We start from the raw sequence: 15,531 nt of genomic DNA, 5'->3' as shown, positions 1-15,531 counted from the left end.
TTTTGGGTCCACGAATAAAACGTGTCTCCTTTATCTCTACCAGAAAATGAAAGGAATTGAAGTTAAGAGAAGGGAGAAATTGAAGTGTGGTGCCAAGATTGAAAGGAGAAAGAGGTTGAGGGATAGTGAGGGAGGTTGGAGAAGAGGGTAAAAAGAGGCTGCTTACCGGATTTGAAATTGGTGAGATGTTTCTTGGGCTGGTTGGTCTGAGGACTTGAGGTTGTAGGTGGATCTTTCTCATGGAGCAAAGAGCAGGAGGACAGGGGATTGATCTCCCAAGGGAGGTTCCCCCCCCCTCCCCAGTTACGGCACCAAATTTCATGCGCGTCCATGTGAAGAGACCACCAAACAGGCTTTGTGTGAGCAACAAGGCTGTTTATTTCATCTGGGCGCAGGTGGGCTGAGTCCGAAAAGGGAGTCAGTGAAGGGAGATAGGCGTGAGGCTGTTTTATAAGATTTGGGTAGGTAAAGGAAAAAGGGGGTTTGTTCTCTGGCAGGCAGGAGTGGGGGTGGCAGGGTGCTCAGTGGGGGTGCTTTTTGAGCCAGGAGAAGGAATTTCACAAGATAATGTCATCAGTTAAGTCAAGGACCGGCCTTTTTCACTTCTTTTGTGGTGGAATGTCATCAGTTAAGGCGGGGCAGGGCATATTCACTTCTTTTGTGATTCTTCAGTTACTTCAGGCCATCTGGGCATATACGTGCAAGTCACAGGGGATGCGATGGCTTGGCTTGGGCTCAGAGGCCTGACACACTGCGCTGCAAGCTGCTTTCAAACAAATGCATTTATTATATCTTGGAGAACATTCCAGTCCAGCAGTTAGTGCTGCCTGCCTCTTTGACAGGCTGCAGAGGATGGCACTGTTGCATGTGCAGGAATTTTATGACCTCCCTCATGATAGAGGTTGGGGTTGCTTCCTGTTTGGGGCCATATTCTAAGAGATGCTGTAGTGAACATCCTTGTTCTGTATCTTTGGGCACTTTTACAAAGATTTCAGGACCAAATACTTAAGTGGAACTGCTGGGTCAGAGGGTATGTGCATTTGAAATTTTGGTAGATAAGTCCAGAATGCCCTCCAAGGGGTAGCCTCCAACTACCCCCTCGTTAATCCACCCTCCATTCAGCAAAGTGAGTTGTAAAGATGACTAAATCATCTAATAATCCTGCTTAAAACTGCCAGGAGCTTCTGCGGAGACCCCCACTTGCAATTCTGTGTGCGCAGTCCCCTCCTTCAAGGCCGCAGTCACGCCAGGCTTTCCTGTCCCTCCCACACAGTGGCTTGAACCCACAACAGAGTCTTTGCATGTGCAAGGCCCTAGTACCCAGTGCCCTCAGAGCTCCATGGAATGCCTTCTTCCCATTCCTCAATCTCACATTGTACCTCCTGGTGCAGGCTGCAGGCCTCCCCAGCCTCAGTCAAATGTAACGTTCCTAGGCCAAGCCACGAATTGCCCAACTGGGTGGTCCGGCTGCCCTCCTATCTCACTTGTTTGTGTGCTTATTGTCAACTCTACCTATGAGGAGTGAGCTCCTAAAAGCAGAGATTCGGCCAGCGCAGGTGGCTCACACCTGTAATCCCAGCACTTTGGGAGGATGAGGCGGGTGGATCACCTGAGCTCAGGAGTTCAAGACCAGCCTGGCCAACATGGTGAAACCCCGTTTCTACTAAAAATACAAAAATTATCCAGGCATTGTGGTGCACGCCTGTAATTGCAGCTACTCGGGAGGCTGAGGCAGGAGAATTGCTTGAACCTGGGAGGCGGAGGTGGCAGTGAGCTGAGATCGCGCCATTGCACTCCAGCCTGGGCAACAGAGCGAGACTCTGTCTCAAAAAACAAAAACAAAACAAAACAAAAAAACCCCACAGAGATTCTTGACTGTGTCTCCGGTCACAGTGCCTGACACTTAGTAGGTGTTCAAGAAGGAGATGCTGGCTGGTTACCACCCTCTGCCAACATGAGGGTGGTAAGTGACATCTATCTGAGATGCCTGTGGTCCAGCTGACGTTGACAGGGTCCTCAGGGTGCCCCCCACCCCCTCACTGAAGCATGAGCTCTTCTACACCCGCCAGAGGTCACTGGGCAGAGGCCAAAGTTGCAGGGACCATGCTGAATGCTGGGCCCATCCCAGCAACATTTTACTGTTGTCGAGACTGTTTCCCTGCTGTTGGGTGAGGTCAAGCATTGATGTTTAAGGGTCTGTCTGTTTCTTTGTAATTCAATTGCTGCCCATGCCTTTAACCTGTTTGCCTTTCCGGTTTTCTGTTTCTTATTGACATTACGAACTCTCTGTAATGAAGATAAGTGAGGTCTTTGTCTCTCATTTGTGTTGCAATGTTTTTTTTTCTCAGTTGCTAGTCTTTTAGGCTTTGGACTAATTTTCCACATAAGTTTCAATTTCATGGAGTCAAGTTCATTAGTCATTTCCTGTATGTTTTTTTTTTTTTTTTTAAGAGTCGGGTCTTGCTCTGTCACCCAGGCTAGAAAGCTGGTGTGATCATAGCTCACTGTAACCTCCAACTCCCAGGCTCAAGGGATCCTCCTGCCTTGGCTGCTGGGTAGCTGGGACTTTAGGCCTGTATGATTTCTAACTGTGATGTGATGAGATCCCCTCCCCTGGCTCTGTGAGGCCTGGGGCTGGGCTTTTCCAGGAGTAGGAGAGGGTGAATTTGGTGCCTGCAAAGCAGCCTGGCCTTGCGTGATGCCAAAGCAAAAGCTTGGGGCCTGGGGCAGACGGAATCTGGCTTGCATCTGGGGGTTAACTGGGCAGTTGTGGTGCACTGGAATGAGAGGAGAGGGAGAGTGGGACTCCTGAGACCCTGCTGTGGGATGAGGGTGAGAGGATGGCAGGGAGGTAGACAGGAAGCACAGACCCTCAGCCCCCTGGGACTTGGTGCCCAGGCTGGTTAAAAAAAAAAAAAAAGAGTGGGGGGACTTGCTTTTTCCAAGCCTGTGACTGACAGAGCAGCGTCTCCACCCATGGAAGCTGCTCAGGGGCCACCTGCATGTTGGCACAGTGGGCAAGGAGGGGCTGCCCATTATCCCCAGACAGCGAGTGGGTCTGGGAGGGACTGAGCCTGTGCTGTTGTCATAAGCGCTGGAAAGACAGAGGCCACAGCTTCGTTCTTGAAAGAATCTGTTTATTTTAAGATTAAAAGAGTCTCATCTCCCGCAAATACTAAATTTGATCTTTTTAATTTTAGAAAAGGGTCAACAAACTTCAGCTGGAGTATGATCTCTCTTTCAAACTCCCATTCTGGTTTAAGGAGCCCCAAAGGGTAACTCTTGACAAAAAAGTGGCTATGTTTGCACATGTGCGTGCATGTGTGTGTGCATGTGTGTAATGCATGTGCATAGTTTATAAAATGTTTGCTGTTGTATCCATAAATCCCGTGGACAACGTTCCTTTTCGTACTCTGCTGTACACGTGTGCAGTGAATGTTTAGCAAATACATAATTTGGTATAAATCCCATACAATGTGATTTCACAACCAGAAGCCTGACCGCTGAGATATTACTGAATTTTTTAAAGTGATAAACAAGATTATTATGTGCAAACAAACAGGGCTTGTGCTCCAGCTGCGTCCAAATTTACTTGACAAAGCTATAAACACAAGGCCCTTTCTGAAGTCCTGCTGATTGAGTTTCCCCTTCCTTTTGTCGGTGGAGAGGAATGTAAAGGCTAAGTGGGTGCACTCGGACTGTGGGCCTCTGGGCTTGCTGGCGGTGGCACTTAAAGGAACTCATTCATTCTCTGGATGGGGCAACGCTCCTCACCCAGGGTCCTCCGAGGGCTTTCCCACACGGAGACCTTCCCAAACACAGAGACATCTGATCTTGGCTTGCCCAAGCTGGCCCAGGCCTCGGGGACTCAGGAGCCTGTGGAATGTGCTGAGAGCCTGAGGTCTCTGGCAGGGAAAGGGCAGGGGTCACAGCCCCCCTCCTGCCCTACCTCAAGTGCTTCCCAGTGGAGGGCCTCTAGTGTAATTCCATCTGAGACCTGGGGATGGCAGGAAGGCCCGGCCCCGCTTTGTTTGACCCAGCTCGGAACAGGATCCTCCACCCCTGCTCCTGCAAACTGATGGAGGAGGCCAGAGGAGGCCGCTCCCAGCCTGATACCACTGTCTTCCCTGGGGCTGTAAAATCAGCAGTTGGGGGATGGGGTATTCAGAGAACTCTGCTCCAGAGAACCAGAGAACCCTGGAGCCACCGCCAGGCGGGTAACTTCTCAGCACTTCTTAGCAGCAAGGAGTTCAGGGGAGAACTCCATCTGTCTTCTAGGTCCTTGGAGAACTAGAGGCCGATGGCAGAGGGGTCAGGCTGCAGCCCGGGGCCAGCCAGCTCTGATGTGTGACAGTCATTCCACAGGAATTACCTTCTCTTGCGTGTGCAAGCCTCCAGCCGGCCCAGCTCCTCGTAGGACTGGTAGAAAATGTCGAACTCCCTGGCGCCCCAGCCCCTCCAGACGGCCAGGCACCACTCTGTGTTTTCATTTTCAAAGGTGCACACAACAGTGTCCTTTGCCACCACGGCAGCATCCACCAGCACCCTGCAGCGAGAAGGGGGTCTGAGGAAACTCACAGGGGTCCCCACTCGGGTGGGGTTGGGACCCTCCCCCTGTGCCTTCTGAGGAAGGCGGAGCTGGCTAAGGGCAGGGGAGTGTGTCTGCTTGCCAGCCCTCTCTGGGGTGTGCTCAGATGCACCACTTCTCCCCAGTGGCCAGCCTGTGGGCTTAGGCTTTATAAAGTCCAAAGACGGGCTGTGGGCATGAGTTCGCGTCCATGGGCTTTGTAAGGGTCAGACTCCCTGGAAGGCCACAGAGGCAATCAGATCATGCATCCTTGACTCAGCTCCCAAAGCGTCCAGAAAACACCACTGACCCAAATTTCTGCTTGTGAATGGCTCATGACCGAGTTTAACTCAACTCCCTTGCCACTAAGCTCAGTAAGATTCTTCTCTCATTCTGTTTCTACGGGCTTAGGAAATACAGGATCATATATTAAATGGAAAACCTACTGCCCCAAAGTCATCACTATATACATTTTTTGAAACTGTGGACAGTTTTGCAGGATCAGTGGGTGTGCTACAGGCTTCCTTCTGGGCCACAGTGCGGCCTCCCTGCCCTGGTGGTGCCCCACCCCAAGCACATACTAACTGCCTTGCCTCCCTCTGTGTCCCGTGTGTGCGGCCTGCGTGGCACTGAGGTGCTCCTGCAAACTGGGATGTCCAGGGACCTCTCATTCCGCGTGGCCTTGCCAGGACCTCCCCTGAGGGGAGGAGCCTCCCTCTAGCGAGAAAGAGGTAAAATCTGGCTTTAGAGGATGAATAGGGGATGAATAGGAGAAAAACAACAGCTAAACGTTAGAACATTAATGGCAGGTATGCCAAGGTCCTAACCTGGGTGCCGCACACCCATTTCCTCCAGAAGCCCGACCTGCAAGCTGGGAACTCCATCAGTTCAAGGCTTCTACCCACAGGCTCTGCCAGAGCTCAGGAGCAGATCCAGATCTTGCTTCCAGAACCACTTACAGAGCAAGGGTCACCGGCCCAGGACTCACTGCAAAAGTTCAAAGCTGGCAGGCAAGGGAGTGCGACTGCCAAGGATGTCCTTGGTCATTGTCCTGCTTTGGGAGAAACAAGCTGACTGGTGTTTCTCCACCCTCTTATGCTCCAGATGAAATAAAAACCCACTTGCCCAGGGATGGGGGATAACTCATGCTGCAGGGAAACAGGCCTAGTGTGAAATGGAAGAGCTCCAAAGTACACACACACACACACATTTGAACTGAGGACTTTTCGTAGGGGCGATTTACCGTGTGGGGCTCGGTAGTCAAAGTGCAGGGTGTAAACACTGTGGGGAGCTGCAGCTGGCGCCAGCCTCACATCACTGCAGCCATGTAGACCATGTCCTGGACAGGCCACCCTGCCCAGCATACCTTCACAGAGGAGACTGGCATAATCCTGGGGGTCCCCACCCACAGACAGGTACTGAGCTATGTCTCAGCCCAGGAAGGGCAGGAGCTGAGACCCCAGGCTTGGAGATGACAAGGTGTGCCTGTGTCATCTGTCCCCATAGGGTGCCGTGTGGGCAGGTGGACACCTCGGGTAGGGTTTCCTGCTTGGCAGGAAGAACAGTGAATCAATGACCTGGATGCATCTGCATGTCGATTGCAGCTGAACTCTGGCCCTGGAGACATTCGTTATGTAGGGTACTTGATCTGCAGGTGCACTGGGTACTCCAGAAACAGGCAGCCATGGCCAGTGCGGAGCCCCTAGGAGCTGTCTGTGGGGCCCCATCTTGTTTCCACTTTGCCTTACAGCCACGTTAGTGGCTATGCTGTTTGGGAGAATGGAAGGGCAGCAAAGCCACTGTGCAGGACCTGGCTGCAGGGCCTTCTGTGCTCATGCTGCTGCCTGGGTCCTAAAGGAGCTGCCACTCAGTCTTACCCATGCGGAGTCAGCTCTCGGGCTTTTAAGACGGCAATGACTCGGCCCCTCTGGGCGCCAGAATCCTTCTCCAGGCCAATGACGATAACATCTCCACCGCGCCTAAGCAACCAAAACCCAGAAGGGGAAGCGATTTGTCGGTAGCCGTGCTCTCGGGGGAGTGAAGCCGGTGTGCAGAAAGGTGCGGGAGGGAGGCAATAGACATACAGTTTCTGCTAAGGGATTAAGTTATGGGGAGGGGACAGACCTCAAAGCAGAGGAGAATTTTCCCAGTGGAAACTGAGTCACAGTTGACTGTGGCTTTCCTTGTGTGGCACCTTAAGCTCTCTGGCAGGCAATAAGCTTTTGTGCGGCCACTCTTAGATTTGCTAAAGCAATCGCTTCCATTCCCAATGGAGGAAACCAACCCTCTTGGAAGAACGGCACCTGCCTCCCCACATGACCTGTAAGGAAGCCAGGGGGCTTCCCCTTGCTCTGTCCCCAGAGCAGGAGCAGTGGGCGTGCCCTCACCTCGGGAAACGTACCTGGGGACCCAAATGAGGTCTCTGACGGCGAGGATCTTCACGGCCTGCAGGTGCTGGCTGAAGGTCTCCCCGTCCATGGGGGTCAGGTCATGCTCAGACCTGTCGGAGGCAGCATCGGGCGCATGTAGCATGTCTGAGTCCTCGCAGTCGGTGGAGAAAGGCACACTGGAAGAACTTGCTGGGGAGCTGGGGAGGCTTGAGGGGGACCTGGCAGCCTGGCGGGGTGGGGATGAGGAGTAGGAGGACATGGAGCAGTAGTCAGTGAGTGATTCCTGGTGGATCAGGATCTGCGTGCCCCGCTCCTCACTGTACATGATGCTCACGTCCGCGATGGAGTCCCCCTCAGGCACCTTTGGGTTGGCCGTGTGGCTGGCTGCCGGGGGTTCCGTGTCCAAGGGCCGCACGGGAAACATGTCCCCGAGGGGGCTGGGGTCCCCGCAGAAGTACCGGGCACACAGCTGGTAGCTGGTGGAGTGGTACATCACCAAGGCGTTGGCCTTGTCATCCAGACACCAGACGACCTCTTCCCCTCTGCCCTCAGAGCTGCACACGACTGACGTAACCACGGAGGGGGCCACGTAGGGCTCCAGCCGCCTGCAGATCTCCAGGGAGGCACAGTCGATGACAAGGAGGCCCGGCCCATTGCTGTACCAGACCTCAGAGCCGCTGTTGACCACCTCCATGGCCTTCACTGGGTACGGGTTCTGCCGTGCGTCTTCGTCCGCGATGCTGAACTTGGACCTGTTGGCTGTGTGTGAGCACAGGTAGGAGCAGCTGTCCTTGGGGGCGCCCCGCACCACGGGAAACACAGCCACAAGCCCATCGGCGAGGCCCGCTAAGACCAGGTAGGAATTCTGAAGGAAGGAGACAGGGATGTGTCACATCCTTCCATTTCACACATTCCAAGAGAGACACAGAGTAGGCACTGGACTCATCTGCACCCAAACCAGGCGGGCAGTCACTTTCCACCAGTGCGCCTCAGGGCAGCAAATCTCTTAGAACGGCCGGGGCTGCCCCTAAAGAAGTGCAGCTCTGACTCTGCAGAGCCGTATCTACCATCCCTGCAGCAAAGAAAGGAATGTGCCGCCCAGAGGCAGGGCCTGTGGCACCAAGTAAGGCTGCGTGTCACCTGGACCACATGGGCTGCCTCTGCTTCTGCCAGCTTCTTGCAGGGCGAGCAGCAGGGAGCTGCCTTCTCCTTGAGGCCACCGAGGCCTCCTTCAGAGGCAGGACCTGGTGCCCCCGCCCTTTTCTCGGTGCCGCTTAACATGACAGCAGTGGGGGCATGGCAAGCATCTGTGCACTGCCCCCTGCCTGCCACCCCCCCCACCAGGCAGAGTGTTCCATAAGGATGGGCTCCCAGCCCACCAGCATCCCCGTGGCACTGGCCTGGCACAGGGAAGGGCTCAGTCTCCTTCATCTTGGTGGCCCTGTGACTCCACCTGGCTCCTGCTCCAAGTGGATGACATGTGTTTGCTGAACTAATTCTGGAAGAAATCGCTTCCTACTCAGCCCTCTTCTGGAGGCCTGTCTCAGCCTGCTGAGCCCTCATCCCAGCTTACATCTATCGAGATGCCTGTGCTTCAGCTGACGTTGACAGGGTCCTCAGGGTGCCCCCCACCCCCTCAATGAAGCATGAGCTCTTCTACACCCGCCAGAGGTCACCGGGCAGAGGCCAAAGTTGCAGGGACCTTGCTGAATGCTAGGCCCACCCCAGACCGCCCCGGGGCACCTCCCAGGGCAGAGCCAGGAACAGAGTGCAGCTCCGCAGCCTAGACACCGCATCGGCTGTGGTGGGGGTGGGAAGAGGCCTGCAGAACAAAGCTGGAGTCAGGGCAGAGCAGGGAGCTGGGCCTCATGCCAGTGAGGGGGCAGGGCAGAAAGCCTCCTTGTGGGGAGCTGGGGGAGCTCAGGAGGCTGGCTGTGCAGGGCAATGGAGTGGAGACCCGTAGCTCACTGTCCAGGACAACATGCTCTAAGAAAGCATATCGAGATCCATCCCCAGGACTTTAGGGAAAGAAGGCAGCCAAGGCAAACAGGCTCCAGGTCTCTATCTGCAGTCCTGGCTCAGGCCCCGGCCAGGGCGGTGAGTGCCACGTCCCGGCTGGGTGTGAACGTGCGTGCGCGTGCAAGAATGCAGGCTTTGCCCTGGCGGCCTCGGAGGGGGCAGACACCCTGCGCAGGAGGCCCTGCAGAGGCCCTGCACAGAGCAGGCTTTATTCCCTCTGGTCGTGCAGGAGGTGGTGCCCTGGCTGGGGGCTCTGGCCAGCGGTGGCCTCAATAACACTTGGTGTCGTGTTCTCCTGCGCTCTGGTACTACGGGCCTGGTCCCAAGCTGCGTAGCCTTGCTGTGGGGCCGTGGTCATAAATGACTCTAAGGTTCATTTCATACCTGTTTTTTTTTTTTTTTTTTTTAAATGAAACTGAAGAAGGGTGAAGAGAAGAGTTCATGTATTTTGCCACCATCCAGAAGTAATAATAATACTCATTTACCAAGCGCACCGGCCTAGACCTTTGGGTATGCTAGGCCTTCTGTCTCTTCTTATACCTGTTTTGTAGATGGGCAAACTGGAATTGGATGATGACAGTCACATTTTAACAAAGCAACACCAGTAAAGGCTTCTTGTGCATTTAGTGAGGGCGCCTATGCACAGACAGGCCCCTCAGGGGGGATGAAACTAGAGCTGGCTGAGCCGTGCCTGAATCCTGTGGGCAGAGGACCCCGGAAAAGCCAGGGAGCTGCCTCCCACTGAGGGGCAGCTTCTCAAAGGAGGGGACAAGGCCCCAGGTCTGGGAAGAGGTGCGTGGAGGGGCTGTTTCTGGAGGAGGCTGGGATGTCAAGGGCCCAGCACAGAGTGGGGTGCTTTGTGGGGAGGGTGCCGGGCCCAGCAGGGGCTGGAGGACAGCCTCACAGAGGCTGGGGCTAATCCCAAGGTGCAGCACAGCTGGCTGGGCCTTTAATGGGGAGAGTGCCCCTTGGGGTCTCATTTAGAAAGGCCAGGGCTAGGAGGTTAAAGAGCTGAGTCTGCAGGGCTATGCTGCACAAAGAGAAACTGCGTCTGGTGTAGACGGTGAGAACTTGGCGGGAGGCAGAGATGGAGGGAGGGAGATCAGGACCTCCAGGACCTGGTGATCAAGTGGCTGTGGGGTGGCTCTGGCCTGGGAAGGTGGGGAAGAGGCTCCGGATGCCACTGCCCTCTGAAGGGGAAGGGCACACGCATGACTGCTCACCGTGCCATTTGTACCAACAGTCCTTCCACCTGAGTCCGGGCATTTGCACGTGAAAGGGGGTTTTCACTTGGCCCGCAGTCTGGCTGGGGACTTAGGTTTTTGCAAACCGGAAGGCACTGATGACAGACCAGGTCTGATATCTTTCCTCCCACCGTCTCTAAGTCTGCATCCTAGGCCAGGTGGTCCTAGAAGGTGTGGCTCTGCAGGCACCACCCTGACATAGCTAGGAGACGCCTCCCGGGCGTGGAAGCGCATCAGAGACCTGCACACCCGCCTTTCCCTGACCTCACCTTTTTAATAACAGGCACGGCCAAGAAGCAGGTGACGACAGCTGGAGTATCCAAGGCCCGCTGGGGTGCGTTTAAGGGGCACATGCCCTTGAGGGTGTAGATGTAGATTTTCTGGTCCTGCAGAGGCAGACAGGTCCACTGTGAGACCCAGGCTGGAAAGTGTCTGGCATTTCCCAAGCCATTCCCATGAGGATGCACTTGGACTTGGGGATCCCCTATGGGTCTTGGAAAGTTACATGGATTGACACGTTCTGGTGGGTTGTTTATGGATTTCTGCTCTTTGTAGAAACGTTGAAAAAGACAGAATAGTCTAAAGAGGAAACAGAAAATAGCCCATAATCTATTCCCCAGAGAAAACCAGCATTGGGATCTGGGGGCACAGCCTCTCAGAAGTTCTCTGTGGTATTTGTGTGTGCACCTGGTACTGGCAAAGTGGACTCACGCCACAATGCTCTCTTCTCACTGTTCTTCCCATGTGACAGCACGCTTTAGGCAGAGCCCTTGCTCTCCTCACTCTAGGAGGAAATGTTCACTGTTCTTCCCACGCGACAGCACGCTTTAGGCAGAGCCCTTGCTCTCCTCACTCTAGGAGGAAATGTTCACTGTTCTTCCCACGCGACAGCACGCTTTAGGCAGAGCCCTTGCTCTCCTCACTCTAGGAGGAAATGTTGTGGGAGCATGTCTTGGATGCCTGGGACTGGGCTGCACCTACTTCGGCTAATCTGTTGTCAGATGTTTCTTAACACTGAGATTTCTGAGGCTTAAGTGGTAAGCATGCTTTTGAGATTTCTGACACATATGTGAACACACTTCCAAACTACCTGGGGAAATGCTGCACCAATCTATCCCCGCACCCACAGCCTCAGAACTTTTTTTTTTTTTGAGATGGAATCTCAGTGTCGCAAGGCTGGAGTGCAATGGTGCGATCTTGGCTCATTGCAACCTCCACCTCCTGGGTTCAAGCGATTCTCCTGCCTCAGCCTCCTGAGTAGCTGGGAACACTCGCGCACCACCATGCCCAGCTAATTTTTGTATTTTTTAGTAGAGACGGGGTTTCACTATGTTGGCCAGGATGGTCTCAATCTCTTGACCTCGTGATCCTCCTATATTGGCCTCCCAAAGTGCTGGGATTACAGGCGTGAGCCCCTGTGCCTAGCCTGCCTCAGAACATTTGTGTTTGGCCAGTTCTCTCGGGACTTCTCAGAAGACCCCTCCTTGGGCCTTCTAGTGACTTCCCTGATTTCCCTGATGTGAAGGCACGAGGCCTTCAGAGCTGAGTGACTAGCAGTGTTATGGGAAACACAGGCACGTCCCTAGCCTCCTGGGTCTCTTCTCCTGCTGAGGGTCTACATCTGGTCCTCACCATCACAAATCCCGGCCTCCAGCCAGCAACAGGCAGGGTTGAGCTGCCCCTGGTGACAGGCTGCTACTTCTCGGGGCTCCTGGCATTACTTGGGGACTGCGTGGGGATGCGCTGGGGGTTATCTGAAAGTTCTGTATTTTTATGAATGTGGCCCCCACCCAGGGCTGCACCCAGTGGGCAGTGCTTACCTCGGTGGCTGTCCACAGGGATCTCTGGACCTGGAGCTGGCAGCTCACCTTCATCCCAGGGCAGCACATCCTCTGCACCTCCATGAGGCCCTTCTCTGTGTTCACCACCGTGTAGTTCCTGTAAGTGGCAGAAACTGTGTGGTCAGTGCCCGGGGGCCAGGGGCTGCCTCCTTCCCTGAGCCTGGCCTGCCAGCTGCGAGCCTTGTCTACCTCCCCTGCTCCCACCCAGGGTTGCATCCTGCGTTCCGAGAGGGCAGAGCCGGGTTCTCCCCGAAGGGTAATGCTTGACCGTCGCCCGCAGGAAGGGCATTCTCCAGGGAAGAAAGGCTGTCCTCTTTCCGTGACCCCTCAGGGTTGAGACGGTTGCCCCCAGTATGAAGGAGGGGCCCTCCTGCCGACCATATCCTGCCCGCCCCTGTTATGCGGGGAGCTCCTCACTGTAGAGTAGACAAAGCCAGGGCTAAAGACAAGTTGGGAGAATTCCAGAGGAGATTGGGTTGGGGCGGGGGGGGCACTCAAAATGTGCCTCCCAGCACGAGTGCTCTGAGAACTAAGGGCTTGTCATTTGCGAGAGCCTTGGCTCGCCAGGCCGGCTGTCCCTGGCATCGCTGCCTCCCCTCAGGCTGTGGCGGGCATCCTGAGCACTCACTGCATGGCAGAGGAGGCTGAAGCTGATGGGGCTGGGAAGTTATGTACCCTGCATCACGCAGCTCTGTCCCTCAGACTCAAGAGATTATGTTAAGCTCGCGGATAGCAGTTCTCAATATAAAGTTTCTCCTGCCACCAAATTTTAAAAAGCTTCACCACTGTTGACTGATAACGTATTTGCAGATGATAGAAATGGTAGAAAATACAGCAAACAAAAACTTCCTTCAGGTGTATTTGATTTGTCTCCTTTTCCCATCATTTTTTTATGCATCAGAAAAACAAAACTAAGATATTCAAATAGCTTTTACTTTGAAAACAGTTACAAATATAGGGAGTCATAAAGAATAATTGCCCCTGTTCCCTGCAACTGGAATTGTGTCCTAAGCGTATCCTGTTTACCTGCTCGTCTGCCCTGCCTCTCCTGCCTCCTTTCCTTCCTTAATTCTCAGACAGATCTCAAGTCCGGCTCTATCCTGGCTCCCCTGCTTAGCTGCCCATGTGCTCCCGGCCAGCCCCCTCCTCCCTTCCTGTGAGTGAGTGTCTCTTCAGGCCGCAGTGAGTTTTAAAGAACCTTCACAGGTCACAGGAAGAGGCCTCTGTCTTCCCTCTGGCATGAGTCTTCAGAGCCCTGAGCAGAACTATCTCAGGTACCTGCCGCGTGTGTGTCTCTAGGCCAGCAGGGCAGGGCCCGGCCCAGCCTCCCAGGACCAGTCTGGCCCAAGGTCCTCCAATTCACCCTCAGAAGTCTGATGATGTCCTTGCTTCTAGGGTGGCAGATGTTCCAGGTGCACTCCCTGCCCCAGACCTGGACTCTGCCATGATTCGGATGAGCCCTGGTTCACTTTGGTACTTAGAGACCACAGTCTGGGTCCTAGGGGTGCATATTGGCATTTGGTTGGTCCTTGTTTTTAGGCCTTTTCAGTGAGCAGAACTGAGATATTTGTGTTTATTTTTCAACTATATCACGAGTCTATCCAATCAATTCAGAACTGCAGGCTTTTACTTACCCTACTTTACATCTCTTTCCCCTTTAGCCCATGCTGAAAAATCACGGTTTCCAGCAACAGCAACATAATTACTCATTAACTTACTCCACAACCACAAGCAGCATCTTAGAATGACAATCATAAAGTGCTACCAACAGTATAATTACTGAAACCTGTTTAATTAATATGTTTGCTTTTTGTTTTGTCCTTTACTGAAACCTGTTTAATTAATATGTTTGCTTTTTGTTTTGTCCTTACAGTACATCCCATCAGGAAGGCATGCTCCATCGCTGTGTTTTGGAATAACTTATCTTTTTTTTCTGAGGCAGGGTCTCACTGTGTCACCCAGGCTGGAGTGCAGTGGCACAATCACCACCCACTGCAGTGGCAAACTCCTGAGTTCAAGTAATCCTCCTGCCTCAGCCTCCTGAGTAGCTGGGACTACAGGTGCTCGCCACCATTCCCAGCTAATTTTTGTTATTTATTTATTTTTGTAGAGACAAAGTTTCACCATGTTTCCTAGACTGGTCTCAAACTCCTGAACTCAAAAGATCCACCTGCCTCAGCCTCCTAAAGTGCTGGGGTTACAGGCATGAGCCACAAGGCCTGGTCAGAAAAACTTCCTTACAGCATCATTTCTTAGAGTGCCTCTGTGTCACAACCCTCAGTCCGAGTGGCATAAAACCTGACGCAAACTCACAAAGACTGACCTAAGAGAAACTGCGAAGTCTGTTCCGTTTATCTTATTATGTCTCAAGCTCATTCCTCACTCTACCCCAGGCATCCTCCCCAAAGGTCACACTCCAGATGCTGTCTTTACTACCGACTGTGCGCCTCCCACCCACCCCACGGCAAGCACGTCTTGTCTGACCACCACCTCCTAGTTTTTCAGCTCATCCCACCTGATACCATAACTCTTGAGTTTTTTTTTTTTAACTCTAGCAATACCTAGGATCCTTTAGTACTTTGCATTGTGCTCCCTGAATTTGTGGCCTCACTTAGGTTCCTTGGTCCATCTCTGTATCACTCCCTTGAAAACACCCCAATGCCCCTGCCCCTCTCTCCCTTTGGCAAAACCCCAGCTCTGTTTACACCCACCCCGTTGCCCCTTCTGCAATCTGGGGCAGCAGAACATGCTTGAGAAAGTCACGTAACCAGGCCGACAGGCCTCGTTTCCTTTTTAAAAATGTTTTAAATTTTCTAATTTTTTAAAAGATGGGGTCTTGCTATGTTGTTCAGGCTAAACTTGAACTCCTGGGCTCAGGTGATTCTCCTGCCTCAGCCTCTGGAGTGGCTAGGACTGTAGGCACATGCCACAGTGCCCTCACGTCCCCAGACACCCTGGCAGATACTACCCATTTTTGGCATCTCTTAACCACAAAACCATACATGCACGTCTCTTTGTGTGGACTTTCTTCTGCTCTCCCTGCTCTTTCTTGAGTGCAGTCTAACCAGGTTCTGGACCCTACCGTCTGCTAAATAATTCTCACTGTGGTCAACATCGACTGTGTTCCCAGATTCCACGGCAGCCTGCCACCCCAAATACAAAGGGGGCAGGGCAGACCACAGGAGCTTACCTGGACTCCTCTTTTCCATCCCAAAACACCACGGTGTACTCCTGGCCCTGGGATGAGAAGAAGGCTGTCTGCTTCCCACAGCGCAGTTCATACATGAAGGTGGCAAAAGTCGGGTCCTTCATCTGGCTCACCACCGACAGGGCCAGCGGTCGCTGAGGGAGAGAAGCCACCAGAAGAGAGCAAGGTCACTTACAGCCAGATTGGTGCCCGTTCTGCCCATGAGATCAGCCAGCCCCAACCAGGGAGGAATGAGGGATTCTGTTCATTCAGACTAGATCCA

General features: G+C 53.5%; 1 protein-coding gene and 1 long non-coding RNA gene across 4 annotated transcripts in view; one reads left to right on the top strand and one right to left on the bottom strand.

The window, feature by feature from the left end:
* LOC467777 (uncharacterized) overlaps window positions 1-9,462 on the top strand; it is a 28,219-nt gene extending 18,757 nt beyond the window's left edge. Inside the window, exon 2 of the long non-coding RNA XR_010151819.1 lies at window positions 7,510-9,462. This is a non-coding gene — a long non-coding RNA (uncharacterized LOC467777). The remainder of the gene's footprint in view (window positions 1-7,509) is intronic.
* Window positions 3,121-15,531, bottom strand: part of LRRK1 (leucine rich repeat kinase 1) — a 150,607-nt gene continuing 138,196 nt past the window's right edge. For all 3 annotated transcript variants that reach the window (XM_016927549.4, XM_063795446.1, XM_063795445.1), the window contains 6 exons: window positions 15,252-15,403; window positions 12,041-12,158; window positions 10,490-10,606; window positions 6,969-7,822; window positions 6,445-6,546; window positions 3,121-4,546 (listed from right to left, as the gene is read on the bottom strand). In XM_016927549.4, the coding sequence (XP_016783038.1) occupies window positions 4,369-4,546; window positions 6,445-6,546; window positions 6,969-7,822; window positions 10,490-10,606; window positions 12,041-12,158; window positions 15,252-15,403 (1,521 nt within the window). In that variant the 3' untranslated portion in view covers window positions 3,121-4,368. The remainder of the gene's footprint in view (window positions 4,547-6,444; window positions 6,547-6,968; window positions 7,823-10,489; window positions 10,607-12,040; window positions 12,159-15,251; window positions 15,404-15,531) is intronic.

This window comes from Pan troglodytes, chromosome 16 (genome assembly GCF_028858775.2).
Source record: "Pan troglodytes isolate AG18354 chromosome 16, NHGRI_mPanTro3-v2.0_pri, whole genome shotgun sequence".
Lineage (NCBI taxonomy): Eukaryota > Metazoa > Chordata > Mammalia > Primates > Hominidae > Pan > Pan troglodytes.
The sequence above is the reverse complement of the archived record's forward strand: the minus strand, read 5'-3'. Positions and strand labels throughout refer to the sequence as shown.